Raw genomic sequence first — 27,352 nt, 5'->3', positions numbered from 1 at the left:
GGGTCAGGTGACTCCCAGGCACAGGTATTTCTCTGACCTGGCCAGAGCCTCAAGATAGTTTGTGCAACAACACAAACTAGGCTAGGAACCCTCCTGCTACCTCACAGTGTGACAGACTCCCTAGGCTTCCAGTCTGCTCTTGATCCAGTTCTTGCTCCAGCCTTGTCTGTTGTTTACTCTAACCTTGCTCCAGCCTTGTTACTAACCCACCAGCCCTGCATTCACCTCCTGACCTGGTTCAAGATCTATTTTTATGTCTTAGGTTTTGGAGCAATAGGATTTATTAAGGCAGGTGATGGCTTAAGGCTGTCTTCACTAGACCCACTAAATCAACTCCCAGTGCATAGATCAAAGCAGCATCGATCCCGCAGTAGTGGAGACATAGGCCTGATCTACACTGGGGAAGGGGGGGATCGATCTAGGTTATGCAACTTCAGCTATGTAATGTAGCTGAAGTTGACGTTCTTAGATCTACTCACCGCAGTGTCTTTACTGTGGTGAGTCGAAAGCTGCCGCTCCCCCGTTGACTCTACCTGAGCCTCTAGCGGCGGTGGAGTACAGGAGTTGACGGGAGAGCTCTCGGGGGTCGATTTATCATGTGTAGACTAGACATGATAAATCGACCCCTGCTGGATCAATCGCTGCCTGCCAATCCGACGGGTCGTATAGACATACCCATAGCCTCAGACAGAGACCCATTCTGATGCTCAGACTTTTCAGCATCTAATAGTCACAAGTCCAAGATTGCTTGCTGCTCTGCTAAAAATAACTTTGTGCTTTTGTACTTCTGAAAGCACCATAGCAAGTAAGGCATTTGTTTATCTGGAACTTAAATCTGACTAATATATGTCATGTAGAACTTTTGTGAAATTGATCAGCATAAGAATTATTTCCACTGTGACACAAAGTGAGTTAATCACAATAAGCTGTGCAGGGTCACAAACTTATAATAGTTAGCATTAACTTCATGCTATTACAGGGTTTTGTAGAGAATTCCTCAGTGTTGGGGTTTTTTTAAGAGAAGTGATCAGAATGTAGTGCCTAGAGATGCAGGTTCAGTGATTGAAAGTAATTAATTCTCTTGTATTTCTGTTTCCTGTAAGTCCTTTTCTTCTGCTTATACAAACAGAAAAACTGCAGCCGAGTTCACAAAGCAATAATAAGATAGTGTACTATTGCTTTGTATCTTCTTTTTAAAAAACAAACTTCTCACTTTGCCACATCAGGGTCTTTTGTGTACTTAAAATGCAAGATCTGTGTCATCTGGATGATCTTTAAATAATAGGAGATATGTGCAGATATTTAATGGAATTGTTAGTTTACTAATCAGACTTTTGACCTTTTGCTTGCTCTCTTAATATCCAATGTGATTATGAGGTGATTGAAAAAAATATAAACAATGAAAATATATGGGAAAACTGTTGAAAGGAGAAGATCCTGAAATACTGGAGATTTCACTTTAATATTCAAAGAAACTACAAACACTGAGGCAGCTCACTGGATATTTTTCCATTTTGTATTTTAATCTCTGGCAATTTGGATGCAAAATTTAAACATCTTAAGCATAAAATCTTTAGTTCAAAATGATAAATATGAAAATCTCACTCCACTGCATATTTACATGAAATGGTAGCACAACGATACCTGTAAGTGAATGTTGAGGAGAAAAATTAAAAATATGTCATTACTCACAGTATGCAAAGGGCTAAATTTGGAAGTAATGTATAGAATTCAGTGGCATTGTACAGAAGGCAAATTGGGGTAGCATTTATCTCAGTATGTTTAAGTACATTCATGCTTGCATGAGTTTATTGAACATGCTGGGTGAAAATAATCTATCTCTGCCAGAGGCTGTACTAGCCCATTGCGGGGCCTAAGCAGAAATATTTTGGGGTCTCCCCAGACAAAACACATACTAATAATTAATAGGGGACCACCTTGAGCTGCTCCGGGCCCTAAGCAATTGCTCAGTCTACTTATGCCTTTTGCCAGCTCTGATCTCTGCATAAAACCTGGGAAAACATTGATTTTTTTCAGAGGGTTGGAGAATAAAATCCACCAGCCTCAACTCTTGAGCAGGCTACACTCTGCCCTGCCCCCTTTTCCTCAGTCCCATTTTCTTGACAGGGCATGGGTACTCATGCTGTGTAATCAGCACATCAATCTTTGACCTGCCTGTCTCCTCACCAACCATTTTGGGTTAGCGTATAGACCACCTTATTGGCATGCAGTAGTGTGACGACCTGCATCTCAGCTCCCTCAGTTGACCCCCACCTGATTCCTATAGAAGGGCTTCAGTGTTATTGATGATCTTGTACCCAGGAGGAGTCTTTTCCATTCTAGGCATGTTATTTTTGTAAAGATTAATAATTAGCCACATATGATAAACTGAACTCACTTTAGAAACGCCAGGATTATACTCTCTGTGAGATTTTGTGGTCTTTGAATGAACATCACTCTCATCATAAATGGTTTCTCCATGGTTAAACCATCAGACTCCCACTTTGGGGCCTTCTTGCTTTTATGGTAAATACATCTTCTTTTGTCTGCATTTTAAATAAAATATATGAAGAGTAGGCAAAACTAGATTTCACCCTTAATTACCTGCTTCCTTTTAAGTTTTTCAAAGAAGAATTACAATTTGATTCAGATCCTTTCCATCTGTTGCAATATGTTTGTGTTTCTTTTGACTTACCATTGCCTTCTTGTCAAACATCACATGAATCATTACCATTTGTTTGCCGTTCTTTATTATTATTACTTCTTCCTCCAAATGATTAAAACATCAGGTTGAATGAAAGGTTAGAAGTACACTGTGATTCTCATTTGCCCCATCTTATTAAAGCAAATAAACCAAACAGTAATATAATTTAAAAGTGCTTGAGCTGTGGCTTGCTGGTGCTTTTATCAGCTCTGGGCTGAAGAGGTTGTGTGCATTCAGGCATGCATGTACAACTGTCCCTTGAAAGGGATAAACCTCATTAAATTACAGGTCCCTGGAAATAACTTCTGAGAAAATAGCTGCTATTTTCAATAAAGCTACTTCCTAACAGGAATTAAAATTTGTTATGTTCTTTAGCTCAAGTGAGCATCTTTTCTTTTATGTAAATAAAAGTAGCACCAGTTTATGTCACAAATATTTTATTTCTTTTAATATATTGAACTGAGGATGGATCATGATGTTTTGCAGTCTAGTACCGCAGTGTATAAAATGTTGGGGACAAAAAAACCATAATGACTCTTAAGTCACAACAAGTGTGTTACATTAACTTATATTGGTGTGATAGTTCATTTGCCTGCATGCCGCCTTATTTGTAGAGAGAGGGAGAAATGTATTGTAGTTACATCAGCTGGCTAGAATCAAAATTGACATTTTTTGAAAGTATTCAGAATGCAATTGCAATGGCCCTGATCCTGCATCCATTGAACTTCAATGTAACAGTCCCAGTGACTTCAATGAGAGCCAAGGTTTGGGCCTGTGGTTCTATGGTAGTATTTGGCATGCAAAGAGCTTGTGCTTGCTTTCTGAGCTCAGCTCATTTCTTTCATTGCCATTAAAGAAAGTGGCCTTCAAATGGATTTTGTTTTAGCACTATTAGAAAAATCTATAATTTCAGTTAAAATAGAATCAGGGTGATGTGTTAGTTTATTATTTTTATTATGGTATTCTCTAGAGACCTGAACTAAGGTCTGGGACCTGTTGTGCTAGGCACAGTACAGAGTCAGTAAGAGACAGTCCCTGCCTGCTAATTCTTTGCAATCTAAAAAGAAAAGGAAGACTAAACGAAAGCAGAAGTGCAGAGAGATGAAATTACTTGTCCAAAGATGATGAGTGGTAGTGCTGGGAATAGATCCTACGTCTTCTCTGGTCAAACGCTGTAGATATCTTCTGCCTACTCCCATAGCCAGAACAGTCTTCACCCATTTGCAAAGGCTTCATCCTATCACCACAAAAGAGTTTGCTTGGTAGCCCTCTATTGATGGTAATTGGCTGATTGGTAATCCACAGAGTTCAGGTGTGGCACCAGAGCCATGGATGTGGACTCATGGACTTTCACAAACCACAGCTGTAACCAGGATTGCAGGGTACTTTTACTAGAATAATGATGGTCATTCTTTTATATGCACATTTCTATAATGTGCAGCCATCACTGTAGTATCAGTAATACACAATAGATTCTGGTCTCAAACAGCCTGGGTGGTTCATCCCAACAGTGGTTCATTCTCTTTTGCACACTACATTCTACTTGACATTGATTTAACTGCGGGATTATTTTATTTATTTTCATTGCAACCCAAAGCTATGCTTGAAATGTCGTATAGATTTTACATTTTTACAGTTGCATATGTTAACAGAAATAATACTGTAATACAGTTGCATTTTATCCAGCAAAATTTTTAGAGCCCCAGAAGCTAAATGTTACACACATTACACAAGTGTGAATGTAAATGTTCCCCAGTTTACTTCTCAAATACATGCATATGTATTGCTTCAAACTCCCCCCCCCCCTTTCACCCTCCACCCTTTTCAAGTGTTAGGTCAAAACTGTTTTTTGTCCATGACATTTCTGACCTTGTAACTATTTGAGTGTGTTTATTAAAAAACCTCAAGATGCATTTTAATTAAAAATATTTTTTTAAAAAAAATTAAATACTCCCTTGCCCAGAATATAACTCCTGTCACATCCCCCACAAACAAAAACAAATATGAGTGTTAAGAGAGTGGGCACTTTCACATTGTGCAAGCTCCTTTTTGTAACTCAAGCTTGCTGAACATTGACATTTACAGGAGACCAATTCAAATATAGTTAAATTTTGCTAATTATAAGTGCTTTTACTCAGCAAGTTATCACAATTTTCCTAATTTGTATTTTATATTTGAACATTAAGAGTGGGAAGTATTACTGTGTATTTATATCATGCATATCTCTAGTGTTGTGCAGTACCTTGTGAAAACAGTATTCATAGTGACAAAAATACATTCCATCTTTAGAGATATGTACATAGAGCAATAAGCAAAATCGGTAGAGTTTATTTCTATATATTTGTCTCGGGGGGGATATAATATATGTGTGTTAATCATATGCACAATATCTTTGTTTGCCCGTATATAAAATCAACATATACTAAATCAATAAACTATAATGTACATGCAAGGCACTGTTAAGCTATCAGGTTTTATGGGTTTTGTGGTATGCTCCTCTGAGTTAGGAAACCGTACTAATGATAACACTCCAGTGGGGTCCATACAGGAATTTTGTCAGCACCTTCATAAGGCCAAGATCACTTTGATAACAGCATTGGTAGGCTCCAGTCACTTCAGTTGGAGCTTAGAGAGAGGAGCTTGGAGAAAGGAGAGGTGAGACCTGTGCGGGATGTGAGGGGGTAATCTGAGGAAAGGAAAGGGGAGAAGAGGATATAAGTACAGTATTAGATCAGCTATATTAGATCATAATGTGAAGCTGTAGCAACTGACAGATCACTCAACATTTGCTCTTGTGGTTTGATGTCACCACGTCCCTGACGTGGAGAGTGATTTGCCTGTTTGTTCTTTACATGTAGTTTCATGAGGTTATTTGCTATGCACAGCATGTGTACTTGGAGAAGAACATAAAACCTACAAAAACTCCTTCTCTTTCTCCTGCTTGTAAGTTTACCATGAGCAGTCTCTTGAGAAGAGTACCTTGGCATAGGTATTATATTTTTCAAAGTGCAGTTCCTAAAGAAAATATTGTTCATTTTTGTATCTTATCCCTCCTTTTATGAATTTTATAAAAATAAATAAAATATTTTGCAATTTCTTGAAACGGTTAAAATCTTACTAAGCATGATTTAATCTTCAAAGTGCCTAATCTACAGTAACCATGGCAGGTGGCATATATTTTACAGCTGACATATTTAATGGTTGCCATATTTGTCCATCTGTTAGGAGAATTAGTCAAACAAGTTTATGGAGGATATAGGTGTATTATAAGGAACCTAACAATAGGATTAGATCAGATATTTAGTTCACATATAGCATTCTAAGGTCATTATCAATATAAAGGTATTTAACGTCACATTTCATGATCCACTGTTAGGCTGGTTGAGGAACACTGAGGTTTATATTTTATCATACATATCCATCAAATCTTAGAAGGTAGCAAGTTTTAGAAACAAATATGTGTTCGACTTTGTAAAGGAGACAGAGTTTTTTTAAGACCTTCATCAATATTGTCTTTTGTTGACTTTAGATGGAAAATGCAAGGGCTGCTCCTGCTCCCATTTAAAAAATGTCCCATCGACTTCAGTGCCTTAAGCCTTAAGCAATGATTTTTTTTAAATGGACCGCTGTTGTCTACATATCCTTTGTTTCATGCTAGCGGTAGAAGAGTTCAGCATCCTACAGACATATTTTAATTGAGAATATTTGAAACTAAACCTTTTATTTAAAAAACATGTAGAGACCAAGTATAGTCAAATAAGTCACTGAATTTAGGTTACCTTAATGTTTAGGCTGAGGAGTTATGCTTAGCACTCATTAGCATGCACTCATTCAAGAGATCAAAAATGCTGGTATATACTATAGAGTAATTCTCCTACAGAGGTACTTAGCTTTAGTACTGCTTTAGACATCTTTAGTACTGAGTGCAGCCACCACAGAAGCTTGGCAATGGGGTTAGAAGGGGTGTAATTGAGGACAGAATATGGTCAGTTACATTTGTGTTATAATTTCAGCTGTTCTTCAGGGAAGCTTCTCTTTGTTTCTCTCAGTATTTATAGTAGGATCATTTTACTGTTGCAGGTGTTTTATGCAATTGTCTGAGCATTTAATAGACTTCATTGGTTATCAGTAAATCTGCATTGCACTGAATTGTTGACCTTAATTTTTCCTAAAGTGAACCTTACAGACTAATTCAGATTAACCAGGTTGAATTGGAAAAATATGTTGCAAATACTTGTTGGTCTATTGGGGTTGAACCGAAAGGACTTCTGTGCTGCATGTGCCTTCAAATACAGATGTGTAGCGTACTGCTCTGAGGTTCATGGTTAGGTTGGGTGTTTTATAATTATCCATTGTGCATGATTAATGTGCTGCACAATTTGCCTTAATCTCAGTAGTTTAGAGCCAGAGAACCTGCACTTTTTACCACACAGGACATCATAGTAAGAATGATCCCATGAGCTTGTGTATTTCCCCTTTTGAAATATGCATATACATAGAGCTGTATATTTTACATCTTGAACTCATAAAGCAGGAGGTTTTGCTTTATACTTATAAATCAGGTTACAATACTTTTGGGCAGAAGACTCTATGCATCCCAGTGCTTCTATTTCTAGTGTTACTGACTCAAATAATTTATTATTTATTACTCATGGTTCCCCACCACTTGAATGTCTGTTTCTCTGTTGGATGGTAAAAGTTGAGAGATATGATTGCATCTTTAACACAGTAATGGTTTAGTTAATCTCACTTATGGGAGAAAAGGCTCACTGATACAGATTAAATACCCTATCCTGGGTTCTATATAAATAGCTACAAATGTGCACAACGCATTACATGGTATATTTAACAACACAGCTAAAGCATAAGTTATAAGCTTATGCGTTTAAGTGATGGGAGTACTCGTGGTTGCATGCAGGAATATTTTTGCTCTGTAGCCATGAAGGAAGTAATTGCTGTTCAGTAGTACTCAGTTAAGTTTGTATATCAGTAAAAACACATGCACAGAAGCTCCACCCACTTTCCTACTCTGTGCATTGATATGAATGCAGCATATATAAAAGCTTTACAGGTATTAGAATTAGTTGCAGTGTCCAAAGCTTGCAAACTGTATGTAATTGTCGATGGAGTTAATTTTGAATTCATATAGGTGATGCTACATCAGTGAAAGGTCAACAGTTTTCTTGATAACATTGCTCATTTAAAATAGCTTTATAGTGCATGAAATTTTATCCATTTTACAAAGTAACTGTTATTTACGTTGATACAGTATGGGAATGAATATTTAAAGAAAATATTTCTTTTCTTTAGATGGAAGACTTTATTTGAAAACTACCGTCATGTACTGAATTTTTCCTGCAGAAGCGATTTGTGCTACGGTAAAGAACTTTGCAGAAAGACGTTCACTATTTGGAAGTTCTACAAAAACAAAGTGTTTTCAAGGCAACTTCCTTAACTTTGTGTATCAATGTTCTTCAAAAGTTTAAAGCATTCTGCAAGAGTGTTCTCCATTGGTTATCACCTGTGGCTCAAGCCAGAGACCTAGAGAATGTTTGTAAATGTACAAGTTTCACTCTTCTTACAGTCAAAAACTGCAGCTTTGCTATTGGACCCTTGTATACAAAGTTACAGACCAGTCAGAACAAGGCCTAGCATTCCCTTTTTAATGGAATGAAAACTCTGTCCTCCTCTGATGATTCTGTATTTGAGCACATCAAACAATCCTTCCAGCAGTATCCACCTACACTTACAGACTGTTTTGTCATACCTAAACCAGCAAGTCAGCTCAGAAGTAAACTTGTATGGGGGCATAAGAGGATTCCGACAAAAAAAGGAAAAGGAAAAAAAAAACTGTTATATTCAATTTTCAAACTCTGTGAACGTGGGTTTTCTTCTAAAGACTTTTTTTCCACATGCTTTCCAGGAGACCAACACATGGATGCTAGACCACATGAAGTAAAATGAAATTTTGTCTAAGAGAAAAGAAATGCTGAATGTAAGCAAAACTGTTTCACTGTTCTCTTTTCCTAAAATAAACATAAAAAAAAATAAAACGAGTAATAATTTCTCATTCTAAACTGGCAGGGGTTTATGGGGAAAAAAAGACTTTGATTCTTATTCAAACTGTTGGTCACGTGTACAGTATATAAACACAAACCACACCAGGAAGGTATTATGTATGCAGTAGAATACTAGCGTTTAGGAAAATGAACATTTTAGATAATGTTTTGTCACCCTGTTTGTCAGAAAGACGCCTTTCTAGTTTTAACGCATGCAGGCATGTAAATATTTGTCCTGGAGTCACAGTATTAATGAATGAGATCTTAAGCATCTGGTAATGAATCAGAATTCCGTATCAGCCACTTTTATTTGTATATTGATCCCTGGTTAGTGCCCTGAAACAGCACATTTAAGAATGGACTGTGGCTGAGCAGTGAGTCAAAACGTCAGAAATATTTTTATATGTTAATGTCATATTACGTCAATGTTGCTAAAAAGAAAACCTAACAAACACTTGATGTATCAGTCCAATACCACGTAGAGCTGAGTGATACAGTTGAAGTCTATTGTTCTTCCCTCACCTTATCTTAGGGAAGGGTGGTTATGTGTTATTTTCACTGTCTTTATGAAAGCTACAATGTGTTTTCACCTTTGTGCTGATAACTGGAAGTAAGCTGCAACACACTGCTTATTACATACTTACATTACGTTCCTTGCTTTGCATAATTTTAAGTTACCCCTTTAAAGACTGATTTTGTGAATCAGCATTGTTACTGTAAGTTTTGTGATTATGCTTTCTTCATCTGTCATACTGTATGCATATAAAATGTTATTTATTATATGGAAACATATCAGAAACTTAAATGTCTAAGATGCCTAACTTAAGAAAATTCTCCTTTACAAAATAGTTCTGATTGGATATTATTTTATCAAAGTAAAAAAAAAAATCTAAAGATTTGTAAACTCTAGCTCTGTGCTTCGATGGTTTGTAGGTCTTTCCTTGCCATGCTGATACACTCTTATTTAGGCCACCACAATCCTTTTCTAACAATAGAAAAGTTGTATATACAAGTTCACATCATGGTAATTTTTTAAAAGAAATATCGAGCAATATTTTTCGTTAAATATTGTTACCAAATACTTTATAGCAACATTGTTTTTTAATCATGATTCTTTCATAGTTGCTTGAACACTTCAGAGATTCTGTACACCACTTTTTTCATATGCAGTCTTTAAAGGGTTAACAGATGTAAATTTTGATGGACTGTGGCAAGCTTTAGAATCATTCATATCTGAAAAAGAATTAAAGCCGACAACTGAAATATGTAGTAGCATCTGCCATTGCTCTGCTCCTTGCATAGAGTCACCTGTAAGTCAGTTTAATAGTTTTACAGTATATACTTTCAAGACCTTTAGGAATGCCTCAGTGTTTGGCTTGGTACATAAATGGAAATGTTAAGGATTAAGGGGGAAACAATTTATAAGATGGATATTAAGAGCTTAATAAAATGGTGTAAATATTACAATTCATGAAATGTTAACTGTCAGTTGAACTTTTGCCCCTCTTCAGTTACACAAGTTTTGGGTTGCTGGGATTTTTCTTTGTTTGTTTTGTTTTTTCTTTCTTTGTTTGTTTGTTTTTGCATAGATTATGATGAAAAAGTGTGCTCATGGTATTGTTTATATGCTTTTGAAATCTTAAAGATATTAATGTCTAGTTGTTCTATATTATAACCACATTTGCGCTCTATGCAAGCCCTTGGAACAGAACATTCTCATCTTCATGTAGGACCTATGAAAATTGTCTATTTTTATCTATATATTTAAAGTTTTCTAAAAATGATAAAAGGTTATTACGAATTTTGTTGTACAAAATCTGTACAAAAATCTGTTTTTACATCATAATGCAAGAATTGGAAATTTTTCTATGGTAGCCTAGTTATTTGAGCCTGGTTTCAATGTGAGAACCACGTTTACTGTTATTGTATTTAATTTTCTTTTTCTTTTCAACAATCTGCTAATAAAACTGTCTGAAATCTCCCTGTGACTTTATTTACAGTTCATCTTTATTAAATTTTGTGAAACGTATAGCATCAGAGGAATATTTACTTTCTAATGGGAGGCATCTAAAAACAACATAAGTCAGCTCTTTGTAATGCGAGGAGAACAATGCTGAATGATTTTATTTAACATGCAACTGCTTCTATCTCTAATATGAATTACTGTGGTGAAAAAACATCATAAAAGCACACTCTGTGGTTATTGTTTAACAAGCAGATTTTCCATATTTTGTTTCTTGCTAGCTAAGCAAACTGCCCCCATCTACATGATTTATTTATGTACATTGCTCGGTTTATGAAGCTGTTATTTGTACCTTTTTCCTTTATATTGTGATATTCCCATGATTCTTATTTCACAAAGCTTTGTGCTGAATAATGTAAAGTGGACATATTGATGGAACAAAACACATTATTCCCATAACTACAAGAGTGTGTGGGATTTGTTACTCTAACCCAGTTGTTTTTGTCTCAAATCCCCTTCAACTGATACAACATATTTAGAAACTTGAAATCCTAACACTTTGTTTGTTTCACATACAAAAAGTATTTCTAACATTTAAACAGGTATTTTATATAAAAAAAAACCCCAGCATTCATGTCTTAAGATATGTTTAAGTGTTTCTGAAGGAGTAGAGACCTTGGTGGCATTTTTGAAAGCAGGTCTTTAAAAACAAATCTGGAAATATGATATTTTGCACTAGAGAACCCCAAAGTTAGATCTTCTTACACATTAAGGGCCATGTTTCCTTTTTACAGTGATGAGAATATAGGAGCGTTCACCTGCAGTACTGCTTCCTGTCTTCACTGGGGAGCAGGTTTGCTTTGGAAATCAGGAGGAGATTAGCTCAGCTGGACCAGCCTATTTAATTACTCCTAGGTATTCTGAGGGCTGCAACTGTGTGATTTAAGTGCTGCATGGATCCCACAGGATTTTGGCTGCTGGCCAATAGTTCAGACAGGAGTTCTCTCGTCCCCTACACGTGCAGCAACAACATTCTTCTTCCTCTCTGTGCTTTTAAAATGCCCCGTGGTCAAAAACCATCTACATACTTATGCAGCCAAGTACCTCCTTGGTCCATCACTGGAGCTCTGAGGTCTAGAGCAGTGTAATTATGGAGCTAAAATGAAAAAAGAAACTGTTTAGTCGACTCCATCTCCATGCCAGTACAGGATTGTGCTTTACAGTAATTGTCTAGCATTTTTCCAGTCCAGTTTTAAATATCCCAAGCAAGGAGCTTCCACCAGTTCCTTCAGAAGCTACCGGCATCTCCATTGGCTTCACATTGTACTCTCTGCATGATGAGTCATCTCTTTAGTAGTCAGGCAGTGAGACAGCACCCAGCAGCTGGAACCGATCAGTGCTTCGGCTGGACTGATCCAGCTGAGCAAGACTAGTGGTAGTGGCTATCTTGAGGTCTGGCAGTACAACCACAAAAGCAGATCCTTCTCCACAGTAAAGAGCAATCAAGTGGAAGAAGATGTGGAAGATACCTACAGAGAAGACAGTAGGGAGAAGTGTGGGTCAAAAAGCAAAAATGGAGCTCTGTATCAGGAAGTGGTGGTAGTATTCACATCTTGCCCATCTGTAGTATCAGATTTGGCCATGGCCAGATTGCCAAGGAGTTTCGAGCCAGGACACACAGGCTCCTGAACTGTGTGGAAAATATTCACTTAAAGGTTCACAAACATCACTGAGGCATCAGCTGACAAACTCAACTACCTATAGAGCTCTGAAGTTGCTTTCTGGCCGGAAACGTAGCTCTCAATTCTGTTGAAGGTGCCGCAAACCTTTGAAAGCTGGCTCACTACTTATAAACTTATATGATGTTTGTCAGGGTGCTGTCTAATAAACAAAGTCTTAAAGGCAAGATTTTTAGATGTTACCAGTGAGTTAGGGTGGTTTTGGTTTTGGGTGCCAAATTTAAGACACTTTGAATGCCTTTTTAAAATAATATACTTCAGCTCAATCACAAGGTATGGGCTTAATGCAGCAATTACTGGTTGACATTCCAAGGGCTGTGTAAGGCAGGAGATCAGACTAGATGTTCACAATAATCTATGAATCTGTGAAAAGGAGCCTGATTTTCAGAGATCAGTTGTACACCTCTTTATAAAGTTTAGATCTTTTAAGATGCATCAAGTTGGACATCCAAAAATTTAGGCACACCCAATCCTTAGACACTTTTGAAAATCTTGCCCTAAATGCTCTGTTTTTGTACATAATCCAAAGGAATTCAAACATAATCTGTGGGTTAATATCATGGCTCCCTATGATGAGGATTTGTACTTCAAGATTATCCATTGTGAAGTGTCAGTTAGATTCCAGGATAATGAGGATAATGCATATTGTGACAGGTTGGCATATTGGTCTATTAATCACAGAACTTGTATCCAAGTATAATTGTTCGTGATGTCAGGTAGCAAGAAGCACTTGCTTTACCCACAAGCTTTTGGGAATTACAGTTGTTCTGAGGCTGAAGTCACTCAAATACCTTTGGGGAAATGCATGGTTTTGGCTCTATGCACCAGGTGTATCAGGAGGCCAGAGGAATGAGCCAAATTAGCAGCAGGGGAGAGAGGGGAATAAATCCAGAGGGGAAAGAAGACAGGGGCTCCCACTGAAATTAGAATTTAGTCCTTTTAAATAGCTGATCCAGGATGAAGACATAGGGATTTATGGGAAAGTTTCACATTTGGTTTTTAGATAGTTTATAGGGGTACTCAGATGTGTTTTATAACCAGGAATATGAAGTGGGTGTGATAAGTCTAATAAAATAGAAAGTACTACTTTGGTTGAAGGCAGCTGGCCTTTTTGAGGCCCTTCCCACAGATGGTTCATTGAACATGATGTCTGAATAGAATCATAGAATTATAGAATATCTGGGTTGGAAGGGACCTCAGGAGGTCAACTAGTCCAACCCCCTGCTCAAAGCAGGACCAATCCCCAACTAAACCATCCCAGCCAGGGCTTTGTTAAGCCTGAACTTAAAAATATCTAAGGAAGGAGATTCCACCACCTCCCTAGGTAACGCATTCCAGTGTTTCACCATCCTCCTAGTGAAAAAGTTTTTCCTAATATTCAACCTAATTGCCCCAGGACAGGCTAAGTTATTGCATACCATGAGTTAGTTGGAAAATGAGTATTGTGCATAATCAGGAATCCACCTGTGTAAGACAACTCCTTTGATAACATAGCAAAACTGTTTCCTCGACCAGGAAACTGGGTCTATGATGGAAAACTGCAACATGTAATCTACTGTAATAATGATACTTTGCAGTTCTATATCATTTTCCCATGAGGAGATTGCAAAGATTTTTAAACATTAATGATTTAGTCTCATTAACACCCCCTGGAAGACAGGCATTTTTATCTTCATTAAACAAATGGGGAAACTGAGGCAGAGAGCCGTGACACCAACATTTTAAAACTTGGGAGACAACTGCAATATTAGTGCTGTTTAGCTTTCCCAGCCTACCGCAATCACTGATGTCACCTGAGAAAACATCAGAACAGATTTCACGTGTTAATCTGATATATTTTAAAGTTTTCCCAAGTCATTGGTTTGCTGCCACTATTTTAAGAAGGGACTCCCGATTTCCTCCCTGTTAGCTTGTGAGAGGCCTAGTGTTCCAGCAGTGCAGCTTCTTGCAGCAACCAATGAGCCAGACTAGCAGCATAGGCAAGAGGGGGATAAACCCAGAGGGGAAAGAAGATAAAGGCTCTCGTTCAGATTAGAATTGGCTAGTCTGTTATTTACCCCCATTTAAATTATTTTCCCAAAACTGTAACCAAAGAAGGAGGGAACAACTTTTGACAAAGGAAGTGATTGCTTTAATACGTCCTGAAAACAATCCAGAGTATTATTTAACACTTATAATGGGGAGTGCCTACAGGCCAAGATGGTCAATGCTCCGTTATGCTAAGCACTATACAAATATATAGCAAATGACAGTCTCTGCCCCAAAGATCTTACAACCCCTCCACCCCAAAACTCCAAAATTAGGGCCTTAGTAAATTCATGGTCCATTTTGGTTAATTTCATGGTCATAGGCTTTTAAAAATAGTAAATTTCATGATTTCAGCTATTTAAATCTGAAATTTCACAGTGTTGTAATCATAGGGGTTAGGGCTGGCTCTGAAGGCAGCACAGAAGTAAGGGTGGCAATGCCATACCCTGACACCCGTACTTCTACGCTGCTGCTGGCAGGGTGCTGCCTTCAAAGCTGGGCGCCCAGCCAACAGCCGCCACTATCTGGCCACCCAGTTCTGAAGGCTGTGTGGAAGTAAGGTTGGCAATACCACGATCCTCCCTAAAATAACTGTGTGACCTCCCTGCACTTCCCTTTTGTGTCAGGACCCCCAATTTGAGAAACTGTGATTTCGTCTGTATAGTATAGGATAAAAGCACACAAAAGACCAGATTTCACAGGGGGGTGGGGGACCAGATATCACAGTCCGTGACATGTTTTTCATGGCTGTGAACTTGATACAGCCCTATTGATACTGTACGTAAGAGACAAGTGTGCCAGACATCATAGCAAAAATAGGATATAGTATGTTGACATCCACCCATGTAATCTGAAAGAGGGAGTGAGAAAAGATTTTGTAGAAAAACCCAGGTGTGTACTTCCACAAAGTATTACTTGGAAATGCTGGACACTTGGTACAACCTGATATATTTCAAAACCAGAATTTTTACTTTACCGCTGTCATGTCTAGTGGGGAGAGATTAGCAATCTCAAAGAAGTATAAGACTTTCCAGAAACTGGAAAGTCCTCTCTAGCATATTACTGTTCCAGATTTGAAAGTGTCTCTTAGGGTATGTCTACACTACGGAATAAGGTCGAATTTATAGAAGTCGTTTTTTTAGAAATCGGTTTTATATATTTGAGTGTGTGTGTCCCCACAGAAAATGCTCTAAGTGCATTAAGCGAATTAACTCGGCGGAGTGCTTCCACAGTACCGAGGCTAGAGTCGACTTCCGGAGTGTTGCACTGTAGATAGCTATCCCACAGTTCCCGCATTCTCCGCTGCCCATTGGAATTCTGGGTTGAGATCCCAATGCCTGATGGGGCTAAAACATTGTCGCGGGTGGTTCTGGGTACATATTGTCAGGCCCCCGTTCCCTCCCTCCCTCCGTGAAAGCAAGGGCAGACAATCATTTTGCGCCTTTTTTCCTGAGTTACCTGTGCAGACGCCATACCACGGCAAGCATGAAGCCCGCTCAGGTAACTGTCACCGTATGTCTCCTGGGTGCTGGCAGACGCGGTACAGCTTTGCTACACAGTAGCAGCAACCCCTTGCCTTCTGGCAGCAGACGGTGCAGTACGACTGGTAGTCGTCCTCGTCGTGTCCGAGGTACTCCTGGCCATGTCGGCTGGGAGCGCCTGGGCAGACATGGGCGCAGGGACTAAATTTGGAGTGACTTGACCAGGTCATTCTCTTTAGTCCTGCAGTCAGTCCTATTGAACCGTCTTATGGTAAGTAGGCAGGCAATACGGATTGCTAGCTGTCGTACTGTACCATCTTCTGTCGGGCAGGCAAGAGATGAGGATTGCTAGCAGCCGTATTGTACCATCTTCTGCCAGGCAGGCAAGAGATGAGGATGGCTAGCAGTCGTACTGTACCATCTTCTGCCGAGCAGCCATGAGATGTGGATGGCATGCAGTCCTTCTGCACCGTCTGCTGCCAGCCAAAGATGTAAAAGATAGATGGAGTGGATCAAAACAAGAAATAGACCAGATTTGTTTTGTACTCATTTGCCTCCTCCCCTGTCTAGGGGACTCATTCCTCTAGGTCACACTGCAGTCACTCACAGAGAAGGTGCAGCGAGGTAAATCTAGCCATGTATCAATCAGAGGCCAGGCTAACCTCCTTGTTCCAATAAGAACAATAACTTAGGTGCACCATTTCTTATTGGAACCCTCTGTGAAGTCCTGCCTGAAATACTCCTTGATGTAAAGACACCCCCTTTGTTGATTTTAGCTCCCTGAAGCCAACCCTGTAAGCCGTGTCGTCAGTCGCCCCTCCCTCCGTCAGAACAACGGCAAACAATCGTTCCGCGCCTTTTTTCTGTGCGGACGCCATACCAAGGCAAGCATGGAGGCCGCTCAGCTCACTTTGGCAATTAGGAGCACATTAAACACCACACGCATTATCCAGCAGTATATGCAGCACCAGAACCTGGCAAAGCGATACCGGGCGAGGAGGCGACGTCAGCGCAGTCACGTGAGTGATCAGGATATGGACACAGATTTCTCTGAAAGCATGGGCCCTGCCAATGCATGCATCATGGTGCTAATGGGGCAGGTTCATGCTGTGGAACGCCGATTCTGGGCTCGGGAAACAAGCACAGACTGGTAAGACCGCATAGTGTTGCAGGTCTGGGACGATTCCCAGTGGCTGCGAAACTTTCGCATGCGTAAGGGCACTTTCATGGAACTTTGTGACTTGCTTTCCCCTGCCCTGAGGTGCATGAATACCAAGATGAGAGCAGCCCTCACAGTTGAGAAGCGAGTGGCGATAGCCCTGTGGAAGCTTGCAACGCCAGACAGCTACCAGTCAGTTGGGAATCAATTTGGAGTGGGCAAATCTACTGTGGGGGCTGCTATGATGCAAGTAGCCCACACAATCAAAGATCTGCTGATATCAAGGTTAGTGACCCTGGGAAATGTGCAGGTCATAGTGGATGGCTTTGCTGCAATGGGATTCCCTAACTGTGGTGGGGCCATAGACGGAACCCATATCCCTATCTTGGCACCGGAGCACCAAGCCACCGAGTACATAAACCGCAAGGGGTACTTTTCGATAGTGCTGCAAGCTCTGGTGGATCACAAGGGACGTTTCACCAACATCAACGTGGGATGGCTGGGAAAGGTACATGACGCTCGCATCTTCAGGAACTCTGGTCTGTTTCAAAAGCTGCAAGAAGGGACTTTATTCCCAGACCAGAAAATAACTGTTGGGGATGTTGAAATGCCTATATGTATCCTTGGGGACCCAGCCTACCCCTTAATGCCATGGCTCATGAAGCCGTACACAGGCAGCCTGGACAGTAGTCAGGAGCTGTTCAACTACAATTTAACTGGGGATTGGTCCTGCTTCGAGCAGGGGGTTGGACTAGATGACCTTCTGGGGTCCCTTCTAACCCTGATATTCTATGATACAGGCTGAGCAAGTGCAGAATGGTGGTAGAATGTGCATTTGGACGTTTAAAGGTGCGCTGGCGCAGTTTACTGACTCGCTTAGACCTCAGCGAAACCAATATTCCCACTGTTATTACTGCTTGCTGTGCGCTCCACAATATCTGTGAGAGTAAGGGGGAGACGTTTATGGCGGGGTGGGAGGTTGAGGCAAATCGCCTGGTGCTGGTTATGCGCAGCCAGACACCAGGGCGGTTAGAAGAGCACAGGAGGGTGCGGTACGCATCAGAGAAGCTTTGAAAACCAGTTTCATGACTGGCCAGGCTACGGTGTGAAAGTTCTGTTTGTTTCTCCTTGATGAAACCTCCCGCCCCTTGGTTCACTCTACTTCCCTGTAAGCTAACCACCCGCCCCTCCTCCCTTCAATCACCGCTTGCAGAGGCAATAAAGTCATTGTTGCTTCACATTCATGCATTCTTTATTCATTCATCACACAAATAGGGGGATGACTACCAAGGTAGCCCAGGAGGGGTGGTGGAGGAGGGAAGGAAAATGCCACACAGCACTTTAAGCACAGCACTTTAAAAATTTACAACTTTGAAATTTATTGAATGACAGCCTTCTTTTTTGGAGGGCAATCCTCTGTGGTGGAGTGGCTGGTTGGCCGGAGGCCCCCCCACCGCATTCTTGGGCGTCTGGGTGTGGAGGCTATGGAACTTGGGGAGGAGGGCGGTTGGTTACAGAGGGGCTGCAGTGGCAGTCTATGCTCCAGCTGCCTTTGCTGCAGCTCAACCATACACTGGAGCATACTGGTTTGGTCCTGCAGCAGCCTCAGCATTGAATCCTGCCTCCTCTCATCACGCTGCCTCCACATTTGAGCTTCAGCCCTCTCTTCAGCCCGCCACTTACTCTCTTCAGCCCGCCACTTACTCTCTTCAGCCCGCCACCTCTCCTCCCGGTCATTTTGTGCTTTCCTGCACTCTGACATTATTTGGCTCCACGCATTCGTCTGTGTTCTGTCAGTGTGGGAGGACAGCATGAGCTCGGAGAACATTTCATCGCGAGTGCATTTTTTTTTCTTTCTAAGCTTCACTAAGCTCTGGGAAGGAGAAGATCCTGTGATCATTGAAACACATGCAGCTGGTAGAGAAAAAAAAAAGGGACAGCGGTATTTAAAAAGACACATTTTATAAAACAGTGGCTACAGTCTTTCAGGGTAAACCTTGCTGTTAACATTACATACATAGCACGTGTGCTTTCATTACAAGGTCGCAGTTTGCCTCCCCCCACCGCGTGGCTACCCCCTCAACCTTCCCCCCTCCCTGTGGCTAACAGCGGGGAACATTTCTGTTTAGCCACAGGCAAACAGCCCAGCAGGAATGGGCTCCTCTGAGTGTCCCCTGAAGAAAAGCACTCTATTTCAACCAGGTGACCATGAATGATATCTCACTCTCCTGAGGATAACACAGAGAGATAAAGAACGGATGTTGTTTGAATGCCAGCAAACATACACTGCAATGCTTTGTTCTACAATGATTCCCGAGTACGTGTTACTGACCTGGAGTGGTAAAGTGTCCTACCATGAAGGACGCAATAAGGCTGCCCTCCCCAGAAACCTTTTGCAAAGGCTTTAGGAGTATATCTAGGAGAACCGCGAATGCCAGGGCAAAGTAATCCTTTCACATGCTTGCTTTTAAACCATGTATAGTATTTTAAAAGGTACACTCACCAGAGGTCCCTTCTCTGCCTGCTGGGTCCAGGAGGCAGCCTTGGGTGGGTTCGGGGGGTACTGGCTCCAGGTCCAGCGTGAAAAACAGTTCCTGGCTGTCGGGAAAACCGGTTTCTCCGCTTGCTTGCTGTGAGCTATCTACAACCTCCTCCTCATCATCATCTTCTTCGTCCCCAAAACCTGCTTCCATATTGCCTCCATCTCCATTGAAGGAGTCAAACAACACGGCTGGGGTAGTGGTGGCTGAACCCCCTAAAATGGCATGCAGCTCATCATAGAAGCGGCATGTTTGGGGCTCTGACCCGGAGCGGCCGTTCCCCTCTCTGGTTTTCTGGTAGGCTTGCCTCAGCTCCTTCAGTTTCATGCGGCACTGCTTCGGGTCCCTGTTATGGCCTCTGTCCTTCATGCCCTGGGAGATTTTGACAAAGGTTTTGGCATTTCGAAAACTGGAACGGAGTTCTGATAGCACGGATTCCTCTCCCCAAACAGCGATCAGATCCTGTACCTCCCGTTCGGTCCATGCTGGAGCTCTTTTGCGATTCTGGGACTCCATCATGGTCACCTGTGCTGATGAGCTCTGCATGGTCACCTGCAGCTTGCCACGCTGGCCAAACAGGAAATGAGATTTAAAAGTTCGCGGTTCTTTTCCTGTCTACCTGGCCAGTGCATCTGAGTTGAGAGTGCTGTCCAGAGCGGTCACAATGGAGCACTCTGGGATAGCTCCCGGAGGCCAATACCATCGAATTGTGTCCACAGTACCCCAAATTCGAGCAGGCAAGGTCGATTTAAGTGCTAGTGGAGTAAGGAAATCGAATTTAAGAGCCCTTTAAGTCGAAATAAAGGGCTTCATTGTGTGGATGGGTGCAGGTTTACATCGATTTAACGCTGCTAAATTCGACCTAAAATCCTAGTGTAGACCAGGGCTTAAAGCTGCTGAGCATGTTCATCTTTAATTCAAGTCCATGAAGGAAAGTTTTATCTCAGTGCTCATTTTGAGGAAGAACAGGTGTGACTATTGGACAGTATGCACAATTTCTCCTTATTTGCTCAAGAAGGAAGTTCCCTTGAGCACATTCAGCAGACTGACACTGTGTAATGAGTTGAAGTGTTTACACAACAATCTCAAAGGAAAAGAAAACCAGTATGAAGCCCAATTAAATACTATGTATTCATTTACATTTTTTTTCATTCTGTTCCTTTTCCCCCTTCAAACAAGGTGTTTGAAATCTTTGAATTTACCTGTTGGCTAATAATAATTCACATTTCTAAATTCCTAGTAATAGAAACCAAGTTTTTAGGAGTTTAATTTGTTAATCATCCTATTTGGGACCATGCCTTTAACTAGTGGTTAAATGTACCAACAAATGCTCCTTTCATCATTATGATTAAAATATGTAAGCTTCCCTGCAAAAAGTGTTTATTGATAATGTAATTTACCCTGGTAACTTAATTAAGGGAGTTAAGGAATCAGACATGGGTACTGGGGAGTGGTCAAAGGAATAGATTTATGAGAATAACTTCTAACATTTTAAAATGTCTTATAGCATTGTCTGGAGAAGAATGGGGCAACTCTTTGTTCAGTGAGCACTGCCTATGTTAACTGGTGCTGTCTCATTGTTTACTTACATTCCCCACTCTGTCTATATCCATCTGCCTCTAGTTTTATGCTTAGACTATAAGATCTTTGGGGCAGGCACTGTCTTTTTGTTCTGTGTCTGCAGAACACCTAGCTCATTGGGGTCCTGGACCATGACAAGGGCACCTACGTGTTTAGATAATACAAATAAATAATAATAATCAAGGGACTGATGCAAACTAATGAGGCAATAATGGCCTAAGAGTCATGGCCAGGGTTTGACTTTGAATTACACCTGTGGTTTGGAATGATTAATTACTGCTAGTCATTTTGGAAAGGTAATTTGAGCTACTGTTAGCTGCTTTGAAGGACATATAGCCCCTTGAGCTCTGAGAATCTTTTGCAATGAAACCAGAATTCAGCCAAATCTCACCTTTACTTGGCTTCATTACAAATCTGAAGCTCGGCACAAGTTTACAGAAAAGTGTGTGGAAGTTCATGAAATTTAAACCTGGCCACATTTCAGGCTAAGTCTAGGCTCTATTTTGGTTTTCACCCTGGCAAAAAATGATAGTTTTGGCTGAGTTCTGGGTGGACATTTTAAGGTTCAAAAAGTGAAACTCACTCTGGAAATCCGAATCCACATATGCGGAAACTGGGAGAAGGATTTAAACAGAAGCGTACTAAGTAGAATGGCTGTAACATAGCCATATTTTATACCAGAAAGACGGAAGGGCATCTCAGTAACAATGAAATAAGGATTAGTTTTATGTTTAAGTTCTCTACCACCTTATTTCCCCTTTTACAGGAGAGCATATGCTGGTTTTCATCCTGAGAAATGTGCGTGACAGCTATGGATGTGAGTGAATCCTTCTAGTATTCTTCTATTCTGGGCAGCTCAGCAGCACCATATCCTGTTAAGTATTCTTTAATCCTCCTACTTGTTTTATTTTTGTCTTTAAGTTGTAATAGTTTATTTACCAAAATGGCATGAGTGATTGTGTAATACTCTGTATGCTAGACACTGAAGCATTGCAAAGCACTCGTTTGGAGATCTTCAACAAATGTTAAACTAAGCACAGAGAGACAGAGAGAGAGAGATCAAAACAATAAGCTGACCACTAAAACACATCTGCAGACACAGTGGGATTTCACAGGGTGCAGAGGTCATACTGAAGCAATGTATCCACATAAGACTGTTGCCAGGTAGTTCCAGGAAACCGAACCCAGCAAACATCTGGTTTGCTAAGACTATAATAAAGACTATTAAGACACTTTACTGCCCTATATATATATATACTTTGCCCAGTGTTCAATCAGCTAAAGGATTAATTATCTCTTAGCCTATTGTATAGGGGTTATTCTATTCCTATTATTTGTTTAGCACCAAAATTGTGGTCCTTGCCCTGAAGAGCCCACAATTTACAGCATAGTACAGACTATAGTACTAATCCATCTTTGTAAAATCCACAGAAGAAAATTGCTGCATGAGCACTAAGAATTATTATTATTATTAATTTTCAAATGCCGCCCATTTTTGCTTTATCTCTGTTTTTAAACCGGAGGTCAGAATTTGTTTTATGAAGTGAAATGTGTTTCCCCACACACACTTTAAAAATGGCTGAAAGGATTTGGCTTAAATTTATGTTTTGAATATGTGAAAATAGGACAGCATGATGGAAACTGTTTTTCAGCCTTAACTATAACAGAATATGCTACAATTGTCTGGGTATGTAGAAAGAAGGACAGGAGACATTTGATATGGGTTTAATCAGGCCGCAACTTTATTATTAGATGTCTGGGACTACCCGGCAGATAACAGTGTACAGTGCAGGTAACCCCATGTTTATTCTATAGTTACCCAGGTGGGGCTTTTACCAGCTCCCCCCTCTTTTTCCGTCCATGTCCCTCTGGCAAATTCATTTCTGGGACCTTACCATACCCGGGGTGAGGGGCTTCCACTAGCTCCCCCTCTTTTTCCCTCCTTGTCTCTCCAGCAAATCCATTGCTGGGAGCTTACCATCCACCCCCCACCTCATAGGAGGGTTAAGATGGGCAATAAGAATGTGGGGTTGGCTCCTGCCTTACCAGTCATAGGTGTCCCCAACCGCCCCCCATTCGTTCCTTTAATGAACACCTCTTCTTATGTCCTGCTCCAGGCCATTTCTCCGGTCACTGTATACCTTTCCTATGACCTGCACTGGACATCAGCCACAAGGAGTCACCAGCAATTAGCTTGTCTGCCTCCTCCCCATACCCAGGCAGGTTCCCAGACATCTCCTAATGCCATCTTTTATATCAGTTAAAAACATGACAGCACCTAAATCAGACAGATGAACCCCATGCTCCCGAAACAACTCTGCTGCTCCATATACTATGCCAGAATGTAAAATTACTGTCCCTCCTATGCTCCCAAGGAATTTGGCCACCTCCCTATTCACATACCTCCTTAACTTTTCCACCCTGAGGAGGCTCACGGCACCCCACCAGATCCTGCACTGAAGCATGTCTGACCAAATCATGTCACTAAACTGGGAGGAATAGTAGATATGCTGGAGGGTAGGGACAGGATACAGACAAATTAGAGGATTGGGCCTAGACAAATTAGAGGATTGGGCCAAAAGAAGTCTGGTGAGGTTCAACAAGGACAAATGCAGAGTCCTGCACTTAGGATGGAAGAATCCCATGCACTGCTACAGACTAGGGACTGAGCAGCTAGGGAGCAGTTCTGCAGAAAAGGATCTAGGGGTTACAGTGGACAAGAAGCTGGATATGAATCGATAATGTGCCCTTGTTGCCAAGAAGTCTAACAGCATTTTGGGCTGTATAAGTAGAAGCATTCCCAGCAGATAGAGGGATGTGATCATTCCCCTCTATTCAGCATTGGTGAGGCCTCATCTGGAGTACTGTGTCCAGTTTTGGGCCCCACACTACAAGAAGGATGTGGAAAAAATGGAAAGAGTCCAGCAGAGGGCAACAAAAATGATTACGGGGCTGAAGCACATGATGTATGAGGAGAGGCTGAGGGAATTGGGATTATTTAATCTGCAGAAGAGATGAATGAGGGGGGATTTGATAGCTGCTTTCAACTACCTGAAAGGGGGTTCCAAAGAGGATGAATCTAGACTGTTCTCAGTGGTACCAGATGACAGAACAAGGAGTAATGGTCTCAAGTTGAAGTGGGGGAGGTTTAGGTTGGATATTAGGAAAAACTTTTTCACTTGGAGGGTGGTGAAGCATTGGAATGTGTTACCTAGGGCGGTGGTGGAATCTCCTTCCTTAGAGGTTTTTAGAGTCAGGCTTGACAATGCCCTGTCTGGGATGATTTAGTTGGGGATTGGTCCTGCTTTGAGCAGGGGGTTGGACTAGATGACCTTCTGAGGTCCCTTCCAACCCTGATATTCTATGAGTCTAGTTCTTAGCATTAGTTCCACCCCTTTAAGCATTCCCAAATCATTTTCCCCAAGATGCACCACAATTATATATGGGGGCTGATGACGGGCCTGCACAGCATATAGCATCAATATTAGTTGATCCTATACCATGCCCCTCCTTGCATGTCAGCTGAGTATTGCCTTATCACCAAAGCCCCTCTGTGAACCCTTGGGCAAACTGGACACATGCCTATGGGCCCAAAAGATAGTATGATGCCCACAGATCTACAGTCTGTGTAAAAAGGAAGGCTCCCGACACAGTGATGCTTTTCAAAACCTGCATTCCCAGTGGATGAGTCAGCGACCACTCTGCCCATTTTGCACCAGCTTTCATCTCTCCCCACCCCAGAGCCATAAAGCACTGTTCCCTTCACTGGGCCAGACCAGCCAAAAAAAAAAAAAAACCCCTGCTTAATGCTTCAGAGTGGTCATTAGTGCCTTATTAAAATAATTCTTTTCTCTATAACATTGATAAATGTAATTTCATTCACGTGATAAGATTTACCAACCTGTTCAGCAGATGACTATAACTTTCAAAAGCAGGTGTCAAGGTTCCTTCCCCACTCTGAACTCTAGGGTACAGATGTGAGGACCTGCACAAAAACCTCCTAAGCTTACTTTTACCAGCTTAGGTTAAAACTTCCCCAAGGTACAAACTATTTTACCCTTTGCCCTTGGACTTCCACTGCCACCACCAAACATTTATCTGGGTTTATTTTTATTAGGAAAGCGTCATTTGGAAATGTATTTCCCCCCAAAATCCTCCCAACCCTTGCACCCCACATCCTGGGGAAGGTTTGGTAAAAATCCTCACCAATTTGCATAGGTGACCACAGACCCAAACCCTTGGATCTTAAGAACAATGGAAAGCATTCAGTTTTCTTTCAAGAAGACTTTTAATAGAAGTAAAAAAGAATCACCTCTGTAAAATCAGGATGGTAAATACCTTACAGGGTAATTAGATTCAAAATATAGAGAATCCCTCTAGGCAAAACCTTAAGTTACAAAAAAACCACACAGACAGGAATATTCATTCTATTCAGCACAGCTATTTTCTCAGCCATTTAAAGAAATCATAATCTAACACATACCTAGCTAGATTACTTACTAAGTTCTAAGACTCCATTCCTGTTCTGTCCCCGGCAAAAGCATCACACAGACAGACACAGACCCTTTGTTTTTCTCCCTCCTCCCAGCTTTTGAAAGTATCTTGTCTCCTCATTGGTCATTTTGGTCAGGTGCCAGTGAGGTTACCTTTAGCCTCTTAACCCTTTAAAGGTGAAAGGACTTTTCCTCTGGCCAGGAGGGATTTTAAAGGTGATTACTCTTCCCTTTATATTTATGACACCAGGTGACTCAAGTTAGGCTCCTAAGTCTTTATTCAGACTCCAAAAGAATAGGTGACAATATTTTCAGAAGTGCTGAGCACTTAAACACAACCTTTGGGGTATGCTAAAGATTGAGTACAAATCAGATCATTTATTTCGGTGTCTGAACGGATTTAGGAGCCTAGTTTTAGGCCCCTACTTCTGAAAGGCTTGTCCTGTAATTTCATAAATCAATTTCACTAATTCAAAAAGAAATGGCTCAGGGTAGTATTACCCAGCAAAAGATCGCATGGGAAAAATCTCACTATAGGGGATAAATTAATCTATGTCACCACAGTGTGCCTCATTTACCAATGCCAAATGCCAACAATATGACAGCCATGAATGATGCACAATAGAAATGAAAAATAAAGTGGAGAAAATTGCAGGGAAAAGATTTCTTGAAACATGGGTTTGCAATGGACATGGACTGTTATAGGCTTTTTAAGGTTATTTTTAATATTTGATAATAAATTCACCCTTAGACTAAGACGCATCTATTCAGTGGATTTCACATCAAGAATTATATAAATATAATTCCCTGATTTTTATCATTAATTTTTTATTATTTATGGTATGGAAGCATTGTTCTAAATGTCCTAATCAAGACTCAGGCCACTTTGTGCTAATCAGTGTAGAAATGGGTAAGAAGGCACATACCAGCCCTAAAGAGATTACAATCTAAAAAAATAAGTCAACTGTGGGGATGTTGGCAGAGTGAAGGCAGTGTTCAATAAAGCCAACATTGAATGGATTAAGAACTGGCTGACAGATCTCAAAAAGTAGCTATCAGTGTGGACTCATCATCAAATCAGTCACTTAATGAGGTTCTGAAGGGGTCAGTACTAGTCCTGATGCTATTCAATGTTTTTATGGATGCTCTGGAAGCAAATATAAAATCATCACTGATAAAATTTGCAGATGATGCAAAAGTTGACAGTATAATAAATAATGACAGGGCAAACTGGATTGCCTAGTAAATTGGGTCCAGCAAATAACATGTGTTTTAATACAGCCAAATACAAAGTTTACATATAGAAACAAGTCTGCAGGCAATATTTACAGCAGGGAGTACTGTATCCTAGAAAGCAGTGACTCTGAAAAGAATGTAAGGGTCATAGAGGACAAACAGCTCAACCTGAGAACCCAGTGTGATCCTGTGGCAAAAAAGACTAGTGTGATCGATGGGTGCATAAAGAGAGAAATAGTTAGAAGGAGGGAGGGATAGCTCAGTGGTTTGAGCTTTGGCCTGCTAAACCCAGGGTTGTGAGTTCAATCCTTGAGGGGGCCATTTAGGGATAAGGGTCAAAAATTGGGGATTGGTCCTGTTTTGAGCAGG

At 40.8% G+C, this 27,352-nt stretch overlaps 1 protein-coding gene across 9 annotated transcripts in view; it reads left to right on the top strand.

Moving 5' to 3' along the window:
• Positions 1-10,744, top strand: part of DACH1 (dachshund family transcription factor 1) — a 453,297-nt gene extending 442,553 nt beyond the window's left edge. For all 9 annotated transcript variants that reach the window (XM_075128932.1, XM_075128936.1, XM_048851983.2 and 6 more), the window contains one exon: positions 8,015-10,744. In XM_075128932.1, the coding sequence (XP_074985033.1) occupies positions 8,015-8,052 (38 nt within the window). In that variant the 3' untranslated portion in view covers positions 8,053-10,744. The remainder of the gene's footprint in view (positions 1-8,014) is intronic.
• Positions 10,745-27,352: the final 16,608 nt, after the last annotated feature.

This window comes from Caretta caretta, chromosome 1 (assembly GCF_965140235.1).
Source record: "Caretta caretta isolate rCarCar2 chromosome 1, rCarCar1.hap1, whole genome shotgun sequence".
NCBI lineage: Eukaryota > Metazoa > Chordata > Testudines > Cheloniidae > Caretta > Caretta caretta.
This window is presented reverse-complemented; position numbering and strand designations above follow the sequence as displayed.